The sequence below is a fragment of the Globicephala melas genome, chromosome 2, assembly GCF_963455315.2.
Source record: "Globicephala melas chromosome 2, mGloMel1.2, whole genome shotgun sequence".
NCBI classification, from domain to species: domain Eukaryota; kingdom Metazoa; phylum Chordata; class Mammalia; order Artiodactyla; family Delphinidae; genus Globicephala; species Globicephala melas.
In genome coordinates, this window is record NC_083315.2 from 62,323,585 (window position 1) to 62,343,905 (window position 20,321).

General features: G+C 53.0%; 2 protein-coding genes across 14 annotated transcripts in view; one reads left to right on the forward strand and one right to left on the reverse strand.

Annotated features, from left to right (window-relative positions):
* The window catches only part of GRAMD2A (GRAM domain containing 2A), a 32,925-nt gene extending 17,752 nt beyond the window's left edge, over positions 1–15,173 (forward strand). The window contains 12 exon segments of the mRNA XM_070044882.1: positions 9,237–9,317; positions 10,095–10,152; positions 10,514–10,589; positions 11,214–11,317; positions 11,923–12,021; positions 12,154–12,225; positions 12,714–12,776; positions 13,747–13,893; positions 14,017–14,079; positions 14,082–14,103; positions 14,106–14,217; positions 15,065–15,173. Of these exon segments, the coding sequence (XP_069900983.1) occupies positions 9,237–9,317; positions 10,095–10,152; positions 10,514–10,589; positions 11,214–11,317; positions 11,923–12,021; positions 12,154–12,225; positions 12,714–12,776; positions 13,747–13,893; positions 14,017–14,079; positions 14,082–14,103; positions 14,106–14,217; positions 15,065–15,173 (1,006 nt within the window).
* Positions 1–20,321, reverse strand: part of SENP8 (SUMO peptidase family member, NEDD8 specific) — a 66,748-nt gene that overhangs the window by 4,103 nt on the left and 42,324 nt on the right. The window contains exons 2-5 of one of the 13 annotated variants that reach the window (XR_009562960.1): positions 16,441–16,568; positions 8,241–8,365; positions 7,832–7,960; positions 1,974–6,405 (exon numbers count right to left, since the gene is read on the reverse strand). The exons of 1 other annotated variant lie outside the window; for it this stretch is intronic. The gene's annotated coding sequence lies outside the window, so the exon portion shown is untranslated. Of the gene's footprint in view, positions 1–1,973; positions 7,961–8,240; positions 8,369–9,114; positions 9,382–14,433; positions 16,569–20,321 lie in introns of those variants that run through there. 11 more of the 13 variants (XR_009562958.1, XR_009562959.1, XR_009562956.1 and 8 more) reach the window with 11 other exon arrangements.

Sequence of the window (20,321 nt, forward strand, 5' to 3'; positions counted from 1 at the left end):
AGGTGTGGGTATCAGCCGTCTATGGAGTCCTGGCCCTGCCAGTGAACCCAGCTGAGCCTCCCTTCTTCACCTGTGAGGTGTTAAGTTGTACTACCTGCCCCACTAGTTGCGGCGAGCGGGGTCTACTCTTCGTTGCGGTGCGCGGGCTTCTCATTGCGGTGGCTTCTCTTGCTGCAGAGCATGGGCTCTAGGCGGGCGGGCTTCAGTAGTTGCAGCACTTGGGCTCAGTAGTTGTGGCTCGCGGGCTCTAGGTCGCAGGCTTAGTAGTTGTGGCGCACGGCCTTAGTTGCTCCGCGGCATGTGGATCTTCCCGGACCAGGGCTCGAACCCCTGTCCCATGCATTGGCAGGCGGATTCTTAACCACTGCGCCACCAGGGAAGTCCCATCATGTCTTAAAGGACATCACATGTGTGCCCTCGTTTGTGGTCTTCGGGCAAACCAGGTATGGGGGTTTTTGGTCTTGGCTGCAAGGGCAGGGGCATTGGGAGCAGAAGGAAAGTCAAGGAGCTGCCGCGGGGAGCGGACCCTCTTCGCTGTCTCCCAGGGCAGGGCTTGGCCTACGGCCCACGGCCCACGGCCCACCTGCTTCTCTCTTCACTCTCTTCCTCATTCTCGACCCAATCTCCAGGTGCACCCAGTCACTCTGGCCCAGCACACCTGCGGCTCTCTCCTGCCTGTTCACTGCCTTTGGCCCGCCTCCTCCACCTCCCGTATTTCCCAGTTAGGATTCATCAGAAAGGGATCCTGATGGGCCAGCTCAGCTTTTCATTCTTTTTTTAAAAATTTTTATTTTAATGTGGACCATCTTAAAGTCTTTATTGAATTTGTTATAATATTGCTTTTTCAAAAAATATATTTTGGTTTTTTTTGGCCGCAAGACATGTGGGATCTTAGCTCTCCGACCAGGGATCGAACCCGCACCCCCTGCATTGGAAGGCAAAGGCCTAACCACTGGACCGCCAGGGAAGTCCCTCAGCTTTTCATTCTAAAGAGGGCGCTGGTCAGCTTGCGGGTGGCTTTGCTCGGGTCTGGAGCACCCCCGTGGTTCTATCCTGTAGCCCGGGTCATCTGTACAAACTGGGCCTCCACATTCCCTTTCAAAGCTGCCACATGTAGTAAAGGGAAACGAAGCATATTCCTGGCCCAGGGGTTCTCAGACCAGCTCCTGGGAAGTAGGGATTGTGACTAGGCTGAGCACCTGCCCCACCCTGAGTCCTTTGCCAGGGCTGCTGAGCAGGACAGACGGATTGGGGCCCAGCATGTGGCCCCCAGCTCAGAGCCACACGCCCTTACACTCAGTATGGAATTCAATTATGGGATTCTCTCCCCTTCCCTGATGGGTGGAAAAGGTGAAACTTGTCCTTGTTGTCCTAGATATGGATTATCAGCTTAGAAAAATAAAAAGTGAGGTGCAGCCTCTATGTAAGAAATAATAGAGTTTTTTTTTGCAAAAGGAGATTGCCTTTCCACTTCAAGTTTCAGTGTATTGACGACGAGCCTGACTCTGTCCACGTTATTCCAGTTTCCCTTGGGGAGAGGTCTTGTCAGCCATTTTCTGGGCTGTACTTCGGGCCAGTGGCCCTGAGAGAAAGATAGGGGGGGCTCTTGGGCAGGACACAGTGTGGTTCAGGGCTGGACGCTGCCACACGGGAGGGCTGGCCTTACTTCCTTGACAAAACTCAGGAAATGAACTCTGCGACCTTAACAGATGAAGGAAATCTCTATTAAGAGCGTGATTCCCTGTTTTGCCAAGGATGTTCCTGGAACTCCAGAGGGCCGGGTGAAGGCACAGGAGGGTCAGGGCCCCAGGTCCGGAGCCCAGGTGGGAGGACTGGCCTCGGAGACCAGGAAGTATGCGTCTCCCTCTGAGCCCCAAACAAAGGAGGGGTTTAAAATCACCCAAGAGCTTTTAAAAGCCTGAGGCTGAACCTCATGACCCAGCAATACCAGCCCTAAGTGTTTACCCATAGAAACGAATATTTGTGTGCGCAAGACACAAGGTGCTGAAATGTTTATAGCAACGGTTTTGTAACAGGCAAAAACTGGAAACTCAATAGTAAAATGCCCCTCAACGGTAAGATTAATAAATCAGTTGCAACATGTCCATATAATGGAACTCTAAACATTAGGGAAAATGCAGAGTTTGCAGCCACACAGCAGTGTGGATGAATCTCACCAGTGTGTTGCCGAGTAAAAGAACACGTACCACGTGATTCCATCCACAGAAAGTCCCCGAAGAGCCAAAGACAATCTGTGTTGTTGCAAGTCGCGTAGGTGGTTCTCTTTGACCGGGGGTGGGGGGTTGGGAGTGGGCAGTGAGACTAGAAGGCGTGGGAGGGGCTTCTGGAGGGCAGCTTCTCCGGTATGCACCGTTTGTGAAATGCGTTGCACGGTTCACTTACTTTGTGTGCACTTTTCAATATGTAAATTACACATCAGTAACAAGTTAAAAATATATAGTTACCTAAATGCCACCCCCAGAGGTTCTGATTTAACTGGTTTGAGAACAGAGCTCAGGGATCATTTTTCTTTGGTTTTTTGAAAAGCTCTACAGGTGATTCTAGTGTGTACCCGGCAGGCTACCCTTCCGAGTTAACAGGATGGTCTTTTTTCTCTGTGAAGTAGGTGGTGAGCTGTGTGCTGAGATGTAGAGGTGGGGTGGGGTGAGGGAGCCTGGGGGAATCTGGAGGCGCCCCAAGGTCTAGGCTGCTGAGCCCCAGTGGTGGACGTTCCTTCCAGGACACGCGCCCTCAGCTCCCTGTCCCTAGATGGCTCTATTCGCCGTCTCTGGCTTTGCACTCTCAGGGGCCTGCTGCTAAGATGGGTTTTCTTTCTTTTTTTTGGCCGCTCCACGTGGCTTGCGGGATCTTAGTTCCCCAAGCAGGGATTGAACCCCGCCTGGGCAGTGCCAGCACGGAGTCCTAACCACTGGACCGCCAGGGAATTCCCTAAGATGTGTTTTCTGTTTGGAAAAGGTCTCTCCTTGGAGCTGATTGGGACCCACGCCCTGCAGGAGTGGGGGGAGCTGGCCCTGGCCTTGAGAAGAGCTGACAGGACCCACAGGACACTCTAGCATCTCAGGTGTCCACTAGAAGACAACTTGGGAGAGTGTGGACATCCCGCTGGGGGAGGAGACACCTGAGGGGACCCTCCAGTGACCACAAAGGCCCAGCTGGCTCCGGCTGCCAGGCCTGGCCGAGTTTTCTGCTTCAGCCCCAGCCACGGGCACTGCTGCTGCCCGAGGCTTGAGGAGCGAGGGGAGGGGTTGCCCTGTGGTTAGGGAGGGTTCTGGTGGAGGGGCTGGGGAGCGGGTGGAGCTGCGACAGCCCAGCGGGGTGCAGCCAGTGAGCACTGCTGTGGGGCTGGGAGGGGCCCAGCCTGTGCTTTTCCCCAAACACCCCCTCCCATCCCTTCCGAGCCACTTCACCCTTTTCCGTATGTCCTCTGTCTCCCACCCAGGCTCCTCTTTGATCAGTCAGCCGGCGTGGATTGAGTGCCTGGCGCTGCCGGGCCGGGCTGTCTGCCTGCTCCACAGGCCGGGGCTCCCGGAGGGGAGGGCCCATCTGTGGGTGACCCCCCTCCACTCCTGTCCACCACCCCTCCCCTTACTGCTGGGCATCCATCATTCTCTGTGCCTCCTTCACTCTTACTGCCTGGCTTTTAAAATTTTTATTTATTTATTTATTTTTGGCTGCATTGGATCTTCGTTGCTGCGCACGGGCTTTCTCTAGTTGCGGCGAGCGGGGGCTACTCTTCGTTGCGGTGCACGGGCTTCTCATTGCGGTGGCTTCTCTTGTTGCCGAGCACGGGCTCTAGTCGCACAGGCTTCAGTAGTTGTGGCACGTGGGCTCAGTAGTTGTGGATCGAGGGCTCTAGAGCGCAGGCTGGGTAGTTGTGGCGCATGAGCTTAGTTCCTCTGCGGCATGTGGGATCTTCCTGGACCAGGGCTTGAACCTGTGTCCCCTGCACTGGCAGGCGGATTCTTAACCCTGAGCCACCAGGGAAGTCCCTACTACCCGGCTTTTTTTCTCCCCTCCTCCCTCTTGAAGTGTCATCGTGTCCCTTTCTCTGTCTCTCCTTCACGCATTCATTTAGCAAACATTGGGCGCCTGCTGTGTGCTGCTGGTACAGAGATGTAGAAGACACCCCCCTGGTGGAGCTCAGATGTCTAAACAGACAAGCACAGTCTGGGGTGGTAAGGGCTGGAGCAGCAGCGTGAAAGAAGGGACCAGGGACCATAGAGGAGGGATGACCAGCTCTGCATGGGGGAAAGCTGGGAAGGCTTCACAGAGAAGGTGACGCCTGATCTGGGCTTTGAAAGACAACCAGGGAATTCCCCAGGTAGATAAGCATGGCAAGGAATTCCAGGAAGAGCAAACATGCAGGGGTGAAGGGCCGCCGCTGAGCTGCAGGGGTGAGGCTGGAAAGGAAGCAGGAAGGTCAGGAAGGCCAGGTAGGAGGCAAGAAGGAACTACAGGAGGAAAGTCAGCAGGAGGGGGGCAGGCTCAGATCTGGGCCCCAGGTGGCTCTGTTGGCAGTGTGGCTGTGGGAGAGTGCCAGGTGTGGAAGGGCAAGGCTGGGGGCAGGTGTAGTTAGGAAGCTGTTGCCAGCATCCAGGAAGAGGATGATGGTGGCCTAGGCTTGCCTGCTGTAGCAGGAGTGGAGACAGTAGATGGTACGGTGGGTCGGGTGGTGCCAGGCTCTCGGGGCCTTGGCGGTTGACTGGTTGCAGCGGTGGAGAAGAAGCGTGAGTTGAGGACTCTGGCTTGGGTAACTGTGGAGGACGGGGCCTTTCAAGGGGAAGCAGATTTGGGGGGGTGATGCTGAGCTCACTTTGATGGATTCGTCTAGATGGCAGGCTCTGCCGCTCTGGAGGGACGAGGTGTCGCGTTAGGGATTTAGGTGGGGGAGTATCTACCTGGTGTGGATATTTTGAGCTCGGGGGAGACATCCAGAGCGGAGTGCATGTGTCAAGTGTCCCATGAAGCTTCGTCTGTGAGGTCCCTAGGAAGCAGCTAGACTCAGCCTCTCTGGGTCTTCTCTGCACTGCCTCTCTCTCCCTCTCCTAACCTCTCTGTGTCTCCCCTTTCCTTCTTTTTTTTCCGGCTGTGCTGCTTGGCTGACAGGATCTTAGTTCTCCGACCAGGGATTGAACCCGGGCCCTTGGCTGTGAAAGTGCGGAGTCCTACCACTGGACCACCAGGGAATTCCCTGTGTCTCTCCTTTCCTGATGGGCCTTGCTCCTCTCCCGACGTCTCTCAGTGCTAGCTGCCCATCCCCTCCCTCTCAGCAGCCCCCTGGGCTGGGCAGGCTCATACTGGGTTCCTGGGGTGATAAGCTCAGTAAGGCATGAAGGAATGGGCAGTTAGCCTGAGTTCCCACTGGGGCCAGCAAGGCCTGAGGGTAGGGCAAGCACAAGTTGTGTCCTCTGGATCAGCATCTTGCCTTTGGACTAGGCTCAGCAGAATGAAAGGGCCTCATCTGAGGAATTTTCAAACTTTTTCTCCCCCCTTTAATGTCCAGCATACTGAGCCTCCCGTGCTCCATCACCCTCATGACAATAACGACATTTTTTTGTGGCTTTGATTGAAAAAAATAGATATGGTTTTGAAGACCCTTGATATTAACTCCATAGTCTGCACATGGAGGTGTGATGGGGCTGGATGGGCAGCGGGTATGGTTCACAACACACATAGCAAGAGCAACTAGGTTGAGGAAGGCTCTGTGGGAGTGGACAGAGACTGCCGGCAGGGGGCGGGGACCCAGCCTGGCCCCTCACTCTCCAGCGCCCTGCTCTTGCCACCTCCTTCGTCTGGGTCAGGGCCCTGTTGCTCCTTGGGTGGACCCCACCTGCCTGGTTCTGTTGGTGAATTCTCGGTGACTATCACCCCAGACCTAGCTTTTCCTCTGACTTTGCTCCCATCTCTTTATTTTTACTCATCTAAACAAATACTATGGGAAAGAAGACGAATCAGTAGAAAGTCTGACTTGAAGGTGATTTTGAAAGCAGTGCATTTTGGCCATAGCCAGGGTCTCTGTATCAACAGCATTATCAGGACGGCCCGGAGGGGCTGATTTTAATCGATGGACATGAAGGATTGGCTTGTGACCATCATGTTCATCACACGAAAAGGGGTTGCTTTGAGTTTGAACATATTTGAGTCATTTACCCCAAGGGACTCCTGTTTTCTTACCGTTATTTTTTTCATGGAGATGCTGTGAGAATCGTGGCAGCCTTTTTTTGTTATTCTCATGGCCCATCTCTCCTCCAACCTCTGTTCTTGATCTCACTTACACTGTCCACACAGTCCTTCCTCAGACATGTCACGTCACGAGTGCCTGCTGCACGCTGGCGGTGCCCTAGGCTCAGGGGTTGCGAGGTTGCAGGAGGCGTCCTGGAGCCCCTGGAGGTGGGCAGTTAGAGCTCACACACAGGTGCCTGAGAGGGAGCCTGGGGTTTGGGGCTGAGAGCCTGCAGTAGGGCTCATCACTAGGCTGGGGGAGGATTGATGGAAGGCGCCCCTCCCTGAGGTCACATTTGAACCTAAGGATGGGTTGGGTTTAGAATCTATGCAAAGGCGTGATTATCACGCAGGGTTAGATGATGGAAGCCAAGCAGGATTATAGTCCCACCCAGCTGGTAAGGCTCAGCTTCCTTTTCTCTGGGAGTCCTGCTGTAACTCTTTCACTCTGTGTGTCCTCTGAGCTCCTGCAGCCCTGACAACTCGTATCACACTTTCCAGTGCCTGAGTGACAGGCTCCCTGCCTCTGAAACCATGATCAAGTTCCTCCTTCTTCCTCTTGGGGTCTTGTTTTATCCTTGGTCCCCAGGGCTGGAGTGTGTTCCTTAGAGTGGAGCCCACACCCATCTCCTCCCTGGTGGCCCCGTGGGCTCCTGGGCTGCAGGGTTCAAGGTCTCTAAGGCTCGGTGGTTTGACTTGTACACACTCTGCTTCAGGGGCCTCTCTTATCCTCAAAGCAAGAAAGAAACAGAGAGATGAAAGAGAGGGATGGGATGAGCCGCACAAAAATTAAACACAAGTACAGCAACAATACCACAGAACGGAAAGGCAAATGGGGGAAATATTTGCAAAAATGATAAACTAAGGATTAATCTTCTCAACAAAGAAGGTATACAAATCAATAAGAAAGACATGAAGATCCTTATAGACAATTCACAGATGAAATCCCAGTGGTTAATATGTATTTGGCAAAAATGTTCAACCTGTCAATAAGCAGAAATAGAAATGAAAACAATATATTTTCACCTATCAAATTTGCAAAGGTGAGAAAAAGATAATACCCAGTGTATGGGCTGGATGTAGGGCAACGGGCACCCTCATATAGTGCTGATGGCCATGCTCGTTGGTATAGCACCTGGAAAGCATTTTGGAAGTGGGTCTAAAGATCCTGAGAAATGCTCATTCTCCATCCACAAATTTCACTTCTGAGAATCTATCCAAGGAATGAATAGTGACATGGGGAATTTCTCATGAAATTATGTTAAGCAAAAATAGGGCATACAAATTATATGATATATAATCCCACTTATGTAAATTATATATTTATGCATAAATGTTTTCTTTGGGTGATTTTGGGGGGATTTTTTTCTTATGGGTGATTTTTGATCATAATGCTTTATATATTTTATATTTCTCATATTTTCTATAATGAGCATTTAAAAAATCAAGGGGGAGAAGTCTCTGTGAAATGTGTTATGATGGACCCAAATAAATTCAGAAATTAACTTCAGGAGTCAAAGGGTCACATCGCTAGCACAACCTGTCACTTTGAAAGATTCAGGACATACATATGTGCACCAAAACTCACCGTAAGGTTGAGGACAGAGGTCATCAGGCCACATGGCTGTGGTTGGGCTCATTTGGTGGGTGAGATCACCTGGCTCTTTGCTGTGTGACACTGGGTACAGCCTGTCCCTGGCAGGTCTCAGTTTCCTATCTGTACAATGGTAGGGTGGGAGGAGGGTCAGATTAATAATCCTGGAGGGGCTTGGCAGATCTTGGCTAGGCAGTAACTCTTCTTTTATTTATTTATTTAATTTAATTTTATTTTAAAAAATATTTATTTATTTTGGCTGCACCGCGTCGGGATCTTTGTTGTGGCACGCGGGATCTTTAGTTGCGGCATGTGCACTTTTAGTTGCTGCACGCATGTGGGATCAAGTTCCCTGACCAGGGATCGAACCCCGGCCCCCTGCGTTGGGAGCGTGGAGTCTTACCCACTGGATCACCGGGGAAGTCCCAGTAACTCTGTTCTTGAAGAAGAGAATTTGACTTTGCCTGGTGACACTGCCCAGAGGGACGGAGCGCTGGGATCTGCAGGTTCCAGGTTCCAGCTCCTTACCTGCTGAGAGACCAGTGCACAGACCCCGTTACCTATTCACGACCACCACACTGCCCTGCCGTGGCCCTGCTTCTTGGCCACCCTCTCTTCCCATCACCCCTGGGCCCACTCAGCTGCGGCTAGTTTGCCTGCTCAAGCTTTAGTCTTTCTGCTCTGGAGGAGCAGGAAGGGGAGGACCCTAGGCTTTGGAGCTGTTTAGTGGAGGCATGAATTCAAAAGCCTTTGGGGAGCCCCACCTGCCTATGGAGAGGGTGTCTCCCCCCTCTCGGGCCCTCTCTATTCGACATTTTTGTGATGGTTTGGCTCTCAGGTCCGAGCTACCCTGATGGTCTGACGGCATTGAGGCCACTTCCTGGTGTGGGGCATTCCCGCCCCCTAAGCCCACACTCAGCTGTGGGCTGAAGTTCACAACCACATCTGCGCAGTATCAACTGCTCAGCCTTGATAAGGCCTCCTGTGCTCAGAATCCTTTCCCAGAAGCTGATGGTTTACGGTAGTACTGCCTGGGCTCCTCCGAAACTTCTGCTTTCGGTCCGGGAGCAAGTCACAGGGTCCTCCCTCCCAGGTGCCTTCTCAAGGGTGGGGCTGGAGGCCTAAGAGCTACCTGGGAGATTGATTTTCCTTCATACCCAGGCATAAACTGGACTTCACGCTTCCAGGAAAGACAGTGAGTGAGTCTCCTCTCTCTGTCAGTTGCCCTGAAGCCCTGCCTGGGCTGCTGCCTCTGGACAGTGACATCTTCAGCGCACCTTGAATAGCAGGGCCGGTCTTGGGTAGGGGGCAGAGGCAGCTGCCCTGGACATGGTGGAGCTGGCTGGGAAAGGTGTCCCCAGAGAGCCCCCCTTCCTGATGAGGGCCTGTTTCTCCTCAGTATTCAACAGATGCACGGAAAGACGGCTTCTTTGAAGAGCACGGAGAAACTAGGCAGGGTCCAGAGACTCCGAGGCTCCAGGTGAGGCCCCTCTCCCGATCAGATATACATACTGGTTGGGGGTGGGAAGCCCTCTGGAGGTGACCTGTTCGAAAGGGGGCGTTAAGGCTGCGTCAGGGGGGTTAGGTTGGGCATAGGCTGCCCGGGGCCTCTTCCTCCCACTCCCAGGCCTGTCCCAGCGCACTGGGACCTAGCAGAGTCCAGGCTTCTCGGGTTACCAGCCTCCTCCCTGCCCACCTGTCTTCAGGCCAACCTGGCCGGGGCAAAAGTTTGCGTTTCAGCTCCGCCAGCCCTGGTAGCTTCAGTCAGGTCAGGTGAGTCTGCCCAGCCCCTCACTGCAGAGCTGCAGGCCCGGGGAGAGGGCAGTCCTGCTGGGATCATGGCCCATGGCCAGGCCCTGGAGCCGTGAGGCTGACACCCCCACCCCACCTGCTCCCCATCCCTGTGCCTCCTGCTCATTCACTCTGCGGTCCGCTCCTCTGCTTGCGCCTAGGTCAGAAAAACGGGAGAGGGCTTTTGACACTCAGGGGTGGGCAGCTCTGGGACATCGAGGCTCAGGCCGAGCATAGCTCCTGGGGGCAGCTGCTCACAGCTGTCGGGGAAGAGGGCTCTCAGCGACCCCTCCCTGCCTCAGGAGTGCCCCTCCCCAGGGCGAGCTATGTGCCCGCTGTGAAGGGCCCCAGCCTCCAATCTCTGCCCCAAGCTTGTGGCTTGAGGCCAGGACAGAGTTGGCACTAAGGATGCATGGGTAGGACTTTGAGGGTTCCTTGTCCCTGGAATGGCATATCTTCTTTGCAGTCTGCACTGGCCAGAAGGCTTGAAGGGTGAAGACATAAAGAAGTGCGGCCGAGAAGGGGTAAGTGTGGGGAAGCCGACTTCTCACTGCCCACTGAGAGAGGGGTCCCGGGCTGCCTGAACTTGGTGACTGTTGGCTCCTTGGCCACAGGCCTGTCACCAGGAAACCTAGTGGGTGTCCCCTCCTGGGTGGGAGTTGTGTCCTCTTCCAGCCCTAGGCTGCCTGTCAGGACCTCGCGTCACCAGGAGACAAGCTGTGCTTGGAGCTCAGCCCTCCACACCCACTGGCTGCTTACCCACTACTTCATGCTAAGTCACCGCAGGACCCCCACCCCTGTGGCCTTATTTGCTGGTGGCTGGAGCAGGGCCCTCTGGTGGTCCGATCTCCTGGGACTTCTCAGACCCAGCTCGTGTGTTTGCAGATGCTACTGAGAAAATACAACCAGCAATATCACAAGCTGTTTAAGGACATCCCCTTGGAGGAGGTGGTTCTCAAAGGTGAGCTGTCTCCCGGGTGGCTGGACAGGCACCTGCAGTGCCCAAGGCCCAGGTCCTCTCCCAGAGCTTCCAGGCACAAATCAGATATGGGAACTGGCTGCCCTTTGAACGTGCCCTTTTTTCTTCAGAAGTGTGAGAAGGATGGGCTGATTTGAGATATGAAGTTGAATTTACAAAAATTTTCTTGAGGAAATGTCGGGGCTTCCAAATCTTATTTCTGTTCTGCTCTTATCAGTGTCTATTCTCTCCTGCTCAGGCCTGCCAGGGAGTGTGTGGGAGCATTTGCACAATCAAGGCCCTCTCTCCCTGGCAGGGCAGGGCAAGGAGTTCTGCCTGTGGAGGTGAACATCCAGGCTTAGGGGACCAGGGCAGAAACCTGCCAGACCTTTTGGGGCATGGATGGAGGAAGAGGAAACATCTAGCAGTCTGGTGGGGTGGGAGCGGTCAGGAGTCACAGGAAAGGATGCTAGGGTGCTGGGAGAATGGGTTGCTGGGGCCTGGGATTGGGAAGGGTACTGAGGAGGACAGTCCCCGAGGCTGGACTCTGGACTCCTGAGTGGGAGGACCCAGGCCCCGGGGCTCCCGGGCTGGCCTTGCTCACGGCAGTCTCCTGTGACTTCCCAGTGTGCTCCTGCGCCCTCCAGAGGGACCTCCTTCTCCAGGGCCGGCTCTTCATCTCCCCCAACTGGCTCTGCTTCCATGCCAACCTCTTTGGCAAGGATATCAAGGTAGTAATAAGTGATAAGGGCTGCCACAGCCCAGGGAAGAGACGCCCCTGCCCTGCGGGTGCACCTCAAGTCAGGCCTGTCCCCCCACACGCTGACACTTGGTGAGGCTTCTCACTGTAGGGCATCCCACCTGGTGTCCAGGGCAGCAGCCCCACCCCTTCCAAACAGGGGCCCCAATCTAGACTCCACATGGCCTGAGCGGCCTGAACAGTTCACTGCCAAATTATTCTGCCTACGGGTACCTCCAAAATGCCTTCAGAATCAGAGTGGGATGTCACACTTAGGGGGGCCCGAAAGTGGCCATGGTGCATGGTGGCTCAGGGAACTCTCTTACTGCAGTATGGGATTCACCAGGGCAACCATCCTTGCCTCCTGGATGATGGGGTGAGAAGCCGGAGCAGCACGTGCGGCCAAGGGGTGGGGGATAACTGAAGGGAGCCTGCGTGAGACGGTGGAGGCTCAGATACTCTCCCACGTGGGACCAGACATCTCCACGGTGCTCGTGCTTGGGTCACTGCCAGCGGTGGCTGGCGCCCTACGCAGGAAGCAAAGGGACTGTGTCCTTAGGGGTGAGTCCTGAGAGAAGAATCCCTCTCCCCCGTCAGGTGGTCATTCCCGTGGTGTCTGTGCAAATGATCAAAAAACACAAGATGGCGCGGCTCCTTCCCAATGGCCTAGCCATCACCACCAACACCAGCCAGAAGGTCAGTGAGATTCTGGGCCAGCGCTCCCTTGTCCTTCTCCCCATTCCAGCTCTAGGAGTCCACAGCTTGACCCTGGCACTCTCCCAATTCTTTACGTACCTTGCCCCTTTCTGTTTTCTTTGTACGTTCTAGTATGTCTTTGTGTCACTGCTCTCCCGGGACAGTGTATATGACATGCTGAGGAGGGTCTGCACCCACCTACAGGTATGAAGCTTGGGGCCAGGGCTGTTGTGGGGGGGGGGGGCTGGCCCATCTCCCCGGCACAGGAAACGGGGAGTAACAGGCTCAGGCTCAGTGAATCAGAGGCAGTCCTTGGACCATGTGTCTATGCTTGTGAGCCTTTTTGAGGCCACTGGGCCCTCGTGTGTCCCCACGTATAGCCCTCACTTGTGCTTCCTTGGTGCACAGACGGGCAGGAGCATGTGGCCGCTTCCCAATATGCCTACAGCTCTCTCTCGCCTATGGTGAGGAAGGGGGAGGGCAGCAGCTTGGGGGAGTATGTTGCCTTGGCTTTGCCCTCTGCTCCAGCATTAACTAGGGATCCCCCTGCAAACTCTGGGAGCTTTAGGCTCTATCTGACCTAAAGTGGCTTATTTGGAGGTAAAGCTCTCTTGGAGAGTGTTAATACCTCCCCATGCCTGACTTTGGCTGTTCCAGATGGACAAGTGATCCCTGTTCCCTTCCCTCCTCAGCCTTCCAGCAAGAAGAGTCTGAGCGCAAGAGAATCTCTAGAGGAACCTGAGTGCGAGTCTCTGGTGAGAGCTGAGGCTGGGAGCAAACGTGGCTGGCCTGAGATTGCCTGTGGTTCTAAGGCTTCAGGGCCTCCCAGGCAGGAGCCCACAGTGCAGAACTGGGGCAGCAGGCTCAAGAGCCAGTGGCCGTGCTGTGTAAAGGGGTCCCCTAGACCCGGCACGCTCCATACCATGCAGAGCCGCTGTCCTGGGCAGACGTGCTAACTTCCTGAGCAGAACAGGTGCCCAGCCCCCGGAACACTGCCCAGGTTGGACCCTATACCTTCGCGGGTACAGAGCCAGCACCCCATCCTCTTTAGCAGTCAGGAGGGCCTTCAAGGGGCTGCAGATGTCCCTGGGGAAGAGTGCTGAAGGCAGTCAGAACCGAGGCAGGATCCTTTTAGATTGGCCAAGGTCCCAGCTGTTTCTTTTGCTCCTGGGATCCTGGGTAAGCAGTTTCTAGAGCAGGGGTGGGGGGTGGAAATGACCCCAGGGTGTTTGAAGTCTACTTCAGTAACTATTAAACGTTTAGCCAAGCATACAATACGCACAATGCCATGCAGGGGATGGAAGGCGATGTTCCCCTTTTTATTGATGGGGACCTTAAGTCAAGGTTAGTGACACAGGGTTAGAGCCCAGATTAGCAGGAGTCACAACTTGTTCCGTCTAAGATATACAGTGCCAAGCTGTCTTGGACTCAGCCGGTCTGAACACGCACCTGGGATGGCTCATGTCTTAGATTCCACTGTGGTTCTACACTAGCAGTCTTCAAAGACACCATTCCCTGGAAGAGTGGCTGCTCACAGCAAGGGAGCAGATGAGACATGTGATTGCTATGGCAGTGGTTTCCCCGCTTCTGGGCACCCGCTTTCATGCTTGCTAGGCATCCATATTGATAATATCTGGAAAGCCTTTGATAAATCTAGCGTGAACCCCTTAGGGCAAGTGAGGTCCCAAGGGCCATGGGAGACAGCTTCTCCTGCCTTCTCTGCAGGAAGTCCTCATCCCTGAGATGAAGTGGAGAAAAGTGTGCCCTGCCTCCAGGTCCCTGTCCCTCCCAGACAATATCCCTTGTATCCCTCGGGCATCCACGGATGACTTCTTCCCCTCCAGGAAGCCTCCGGGGTCTGGTGAGTTCAGCGTGCTTGTCCATGGCAACTGCTTGCAAAGACCAGGCTTTCCCGCCTCCCACTTCTGCAAAAAGAGGTCATCACAGCCAGCAGGGCTTCTGAGAGCTGTTTCTTTCTTTCTCCAAATCCATAAGGGAAAGCCAAGAGCCCAAGCGGCTCCAGAGAACACGGGCGGGGGAGTGGGCTGGGGTCCTGCCTTCTGCCCAGGAAGATGCCTAACGCCGTCCTGTTGCAGAGAACGCTGACTATGAGGAGAAGAGGCTGGAGGACGAGCCCAAGAGCAACGGGGAGCAGAGGCTCTGGGATCACGGGCTCCTGAAGGTCTTCCTCGTGCTGTAGGTGGCTGTATGGAGGGTGGTGGGCGTCTGAGTGTTTAGAGCCGGGGCCTTGGTGTGTGGGGAGGTCAGTGTCCAGAGCGAGGGGAAGGTTCTGAGTCAACTGCAAGTTCCCGGGTGGCATCTGGCAGCCGTGCAGCAGGCTCTTCTAGAGCAAGATAAAGTATTTCCAGTTTTCATCCTTACAACCCTGTAATTTAGGGTTAAGGCTGTGGAGAGGGGCAAGACATGAAACTGTTGAAGAAAGAAAAAGTTGCACAGGATTGGGGAGGAGGAGGGTTGGCAAAATCTGAGAGGCCCATCAGATAGACTAAGGGAGAGCCATGGCCTTCCTGCTGCCCGCCATTGGGGTGTTTTCTGGAAGCCCAGGCTTGTCTGTAATTCTGCCTAAGTAGAGCAGTGAGCATGGTGGGATGTTTTATGAAGAGCCAGCCCCTGGATTCCCTCACCTTACCTCATCACCTTCCTCTGGCTCTGCTGGCTGGGTTTTGACTGTCAACCTCAGCACTTGCTGGGGGAAGGGCTACCGCCTTAGGGGGTAATCTTAGTGGCCTTGCAGAGGGGGTGTAGGACCAAGGTGGCTGGTCAGAGGGAAGGTGGGCTCAGCTGAAGGATCCAGAACTCCTGCTGGGCTTCAAGGACACCTCCATGGGGACGAGTCTCAGAACCCCCATGTGGCCTCTGGGAAAAAAGATGCCTAGGTCTAGAACGTAACTGCAGGCAGAGGGGTCTTTAATTCTTCCAACTGCAGGAACTAGCTTAGTCCCACTCCTATTTTTGGGGATTCTGTAAAAATGCCCCGTTTCTAGAAGAGAGATTCAATTCCTCCTTACCCCTCTTTCTCCAGGATCTGCTTCTTGGTAATGTCTTCATCGTACCTGGCGTTCCGCATCTCCCGGCTAGAACAGCAGTTATGCTCCCTGAATTGGGGCGGCTCAGTCCCTGGGCACAGGTGATGCCTTTTCTCTTTCTCATGCTTCTGGGATTGAGGGTTAAGGACAGCAGCCAAAACCTATGGCCAGGCTGCTTGTTAGCCTGGCTGGTCTTGGCCTTGCCCTTGAGCTGGCTTGATGGCCCTCAGCAAGGTTGGGCAGGGTACACAGATCCCACCTGGACCCCCTCTCATGGGTGGACAGAGTCTTCACTGACTCATCTGTCTGCCTTCTAGGCCCTTTGTCTGACCTGGTCATCTCTCCTGTGTGCAGGTAACAGCCACTTGGCCTTTGTCCCCACTCCTCCGAGAAGAATGCTCTGGGTGCTAAGGTGCCACCAACAGTCCGCTTGGTTTATGCTGCTGCTGTGCTGAGACTGAGTCTGAAAGAAAATATTCCGGATCCCTTCTCCTCCCCCCAACTCTTCTCCCTCCTTTAATGAGTGATCTTTAGTACCTGTTTACAAAGCTCCTACAATTTGGGGACTCGGACAAAAAGCCAGATTTTTGGATCTAGCTGAGGAATTCTGTACACTAAGCCTCAGCAACCACTTAAATGAAAAGATTTTAACTTGTTCCTTGGAAACAGCTCTGACATACAGGAAGAGCACGTGGGGCCGCTGCAAGGGACAACGGCCACGCTTTGATACCTGTCACTTGGCTCACTCCAGTGGTGGGACAGAGGCCAGAACCCAAACCACCAGTGTGGCCTTCGCTCTCTCCCAGCATACTGTGCTCTCACTTGGACGCCTGAGAGTCCCTGATATGGGGCCCAAAGGACTTCTCTGCCGTCAGCCAGGGACCCATGCAGGGTAGACTGGAGGGAGTGAGGTAAGCTATGAATGAGGAGAGGAGGGCCTGTGGCCAGGATTCCAGCAAGAGGAGTGTTCACACTTTGTGCAGAGGCTCTGTTCTGGCCCCTCATGAGGAGGCTGGCTGAATCTGAGAGGACACTACCTGCAGCCGGGGACTGTGGCAGTGGCTGTGAAGGAGAATAGAGGTCCAGCATTTCTGTGTCCTCAGCTGCTATTTCCTGGTGAGACAGGTGGAGCAGGGCCTTTTGACCACTGTGGTCGCAGACCAGGTACTGGATCTTTCCCTGGTGTGCTCAAACATTTCCAAGGTGCCCCAGGTGGGAAGTGGGGGATGGAAGGGGCAGTGGCTTTGATCTGAGGGCTTGCTTTGTACTCTCTGCCTGACTGCCTGGATTTTGGGTGTGGCCAATGGCAGCCTGTCGGGCTTGGCTGGGCACTGGGCACGATGGTGCTGGGCCACCACAGGGCAGAGCTCACCATGTCACCTGCAGGCCATGCAGGAGGGTCCTCCACTCCACGGGCTCTGTTCTCCATGAGTATAATGGAGGTGTCCAAGGTGGGCCTGGGACACTGCAGGGACCAGGCCAAGGGGGTCTGTCTGATACCTTTGGGGACAAGAGAGGTAGAGGATAGGAAGAGTGGACATGGTAGTGGCTTTGCCTTAGATATTCTTCCTTCTCTGTCAAGGTCTCCTCAATTCTAAAAGCTTCTCTGTGCCTTAAAACTCTGGCCTGTCCTCTCTGGGACTCCGAAATGCTAAGAGAGTGCCTTTGTAGGTTCTGGAAAGGGCTTAGTGAGGAGGCCAGACGTATCAGGGAAAGTCAGTGGCGATGGGGTGGGTGGTGTCAGAAAGAGCCACTTTTTCCCTCTTCAGACACCTGAGAGGTTAACTAGGGAGAAATCCAGGTGGAAGTTATTTACTGTGGAGCTGTGACTGTCCTATTTATGACAAACCCAACTGAAGACTGGAGGGACTGACAGGAGGTGACAACTTCCTAAACTCAGACTGGAGGTCTCTTCATTCTCTCCCCATCCCAGGTTCTAGGATTTGGCTTAGAGCCTGGCCTTGTGGGATACCTGCACTAAATCTGTATGTCTCAGGTGAAACTCACTGCTCCATTCTCCCCACATTGCCACACCAGATGAATGCCCGTCCTTTTTTGGGAACCAGCCCCCTTAATCACTTCCTTCCAATCAGATTTTCAGGGAAATAATCCTACTTGTCCCAGCACCTCCCCTCCCTGGTCCTTGCTGAAGGGCAGGGAGAACAGGTCCATTCTCTGAGACTTGCTGGGTTGAGCCAGAGGCCATGAGAGGTGCCAAGTCTCCAGTCTGCATGCCCCAGGCTCAGAGACGGCAAGAGGCGTGCAGTAGAGTAGGTGGCTTTGGAGGCCCTCTTGGGGTCCAGGGCTTTGAGCGATAGGAGTGTGTGCCTGTCCCTCTTGGAGGGCCCTCTGTTTCTCCCTTCTGTCCCCCAGTCTGGTCCTCTGGCCAGCGTACCTTCTGTTGTGCTCATTTATAAACCATGTGTATTTATACAACCTGCTTGCATTGGAGGATGCTCCTCTAATTCCCTGAGAATTTGGTTCAACTATCCTTCAGTTGTTCCACTATGGCGTTGAAAATATTTTTAAATAAAAAATCCGATTTTTCTAGTGTCCCGTGGTATGGGAAGTTCACTTTTATCTTTTGACTACTCATTAAAAGTGCTCTTTACTGACATATTTGGCACGAAGGAGACTAACGGAGCCAAAGTCTTTCCCAGAATCCCAAGTACTTTGCACATCTCACAGGACTTTAGCTGAGCTGACTCATACTTCAGGCATATGGGGAATGGTAAGGATGGCCACAGCACACCACCATAGCCTCCTCCCTCTGTTGGATGGACACTGAGAATGCTTCCCTGTTTCTCCTGGGCAACTCCAAAGCAGTGTCCCTGGTTCAACTAGTACTGTGCTCCTGACTCAGGAATTAAAGTCTGGAACTCAGAGCTAGAAAACCCCTGTGTCCTTTTCTATGACATCAAGCCTAGATTATGGAGGTTAAATTCCAATTTGGGCCACGTCACCTTACTTTCTGTCTGGGAGGCCCCCTCTAGTAGTGATTCGTTTGTTCAGTAAATGCTGAGCCCAGACTATGAGCTGGTACTAAGCTAGGCACTGAGGATAGAGCAGTGAACATGTCAGGCAATATCTCTGCATCCCCCATGGCACTTGCATTCCACGTAAACATAAGTTCCAAGTAAATCGTGAACAAACAAGGTAATTCCAGATTGTGGTTAAGTTCCATGAAGGAAAGAAACAGTGATACAAGATACAGTAAACAGGGAGGTGGCTTTGGATGGGTGGTCAAGAAATGTTCTCTGAAGTGAGATTTAAGCTGGTGCTTAAAGGATGAGGAGCCAGTCATGGAAGGAACTGGGAAAAGGGTCGGCAACTGTGAAAGGTAGGAAAGAACACATATGTCTCTGTGGAACAGAGAGACCATCTGCACGAATCTAGGATACTAGTCAGTGGGAGAGTGACATGAAAAGAGGTTGGAAAGGGCAACTCAGCAACAACAAAACAACCTGTTTAAAAGTCGGTAAAGGACTTGAATAGATATTTCAACATCACTGGTCATTAGGGAAATGCAAATCAAAACCACAATTAGATACCACTTCATATCCATTAGGATGGCTACTATCAAAGAAATGGAAAACAAAAGTGTTACTGAGGATGTGGAGAAATTGGAACCCTTATGCACTATTGGTAGGAATGTAAAATGGTGCAGCCACTGTGGAAAACAGTACGGCAGTTCTTCAAAAAATTAAAAACGATTACCACATGATCCAGTAATTCCAATTCTGCGTATACGCCCACAAGAATGGAAAATAAGGGCTTGAAGAGCTATCTGTACACCCATGTTCATAGCAGTGTCAGTCGCAATCAGCCAAAAGGTGGAAGCAACCCAAGTATCTATCGAGAGGTGAATGGATAAACAAAATTTGGTGTATACATGCAATGGAATATTATTCAACCTTCAAAAGAAAGAAAGTCTTGACATATGCTACAACATGGATAAACCTTGAAGACATTATGCTAAGTGAAGTAAGCCAGTCACTAAAAGACAAATGCTGTATGACTCTACATATATGAGGTACCTATGGTAGTCAGATTCATAGAAACAGAAAGCAGAATGGTGGTTGCCAGGAGCTATGGGGAAAGGAAATGGGAGTTATTGTTTAATGTGTACAGTTTCAGTTTTGCAAGATAAACAGAGTTCTGGAGATGGTGATGATTGTTGGACAATAATGTGAACGTACCTCACACTGGAACTATACGCTTAAAAATGATTAAGATGATAAGGCTTCCCTGGTGGCGCAGTGGTTAAGAATCTGCCTGCCAATGAAGGGGACACGGGTTTGAGCCCTGGTCCAGGAAGATCCCACATGCCGCGGAGCAACTAAGCCGGTGCATCACACCTACTGAGCCTGCGCTCTACAGCCCGTGAGCCACAACTACTGAGCCTGCGTGCCACAACTACTGAGCCCACACACCTAGAGCCCATGCTCCACAAGAGAAGCCACCGCAGTGAGAAGTCCGCGCACCGCAACGAAGAGTAGCCCCCACTCGCCACAACTAGAGAAAGCCCGCGCACAGCAACGAAGACCCAACACAGCCAAAAATAAATTAATTTAAAAAAAGATTAAGATGATAAATTTTATATGTATTTTGCCACAATAAAAAAAATAAGAGGTTGGAGAGGTAGGCAGGAGAAGGGAATTTGAATTTTATACATTCCCTGGGTACTGCAGCTCAGGTCTGAAAGTTTGGAGCTGGCAGAATCAGTGGTTACTGAAACCAAGTGCTTTCTTTTGCTAGAGGAAATAAACACGTGGATGTAATATGCAGAAAAATATGGCTGAATTTCTACATACTATCACACACCTCCTTTTCACTATTCCCAGGGAGTGGTTCATAGCAGCAGCATCACAGTGAGGGCATATCATATTTTTTAAGTTGAGCTAACTTTATAAGGGAGAAACAACAGCCCTAAACTTGGAGAAACGGAGGTATATATATTTTATGTGGGAGCCTCAGTTTGCAACATGGGCTTTAGCCAGATGAGGGAGAGTCGTTGAGAGTGGGCAGAAGTTCTCGTGAAAAAGGCATTCAGGAGTGAGGGGGGCTCTGGGAGAACTGCATCTCACCAGAGACATCCTGGGAGTAAGAAACTGCCGCCACTCCCAGGCGCCCACCCAGCCAGCCCTGGCCCTCTCACCTGGTGGCCATGCCGTTAGGACACCTATCGAGCTAGGTGAGGTGGTGACCCTGTGCTGCTCCTCTCTCCTAGCGGCTGCACTGCAGAATCAGGGC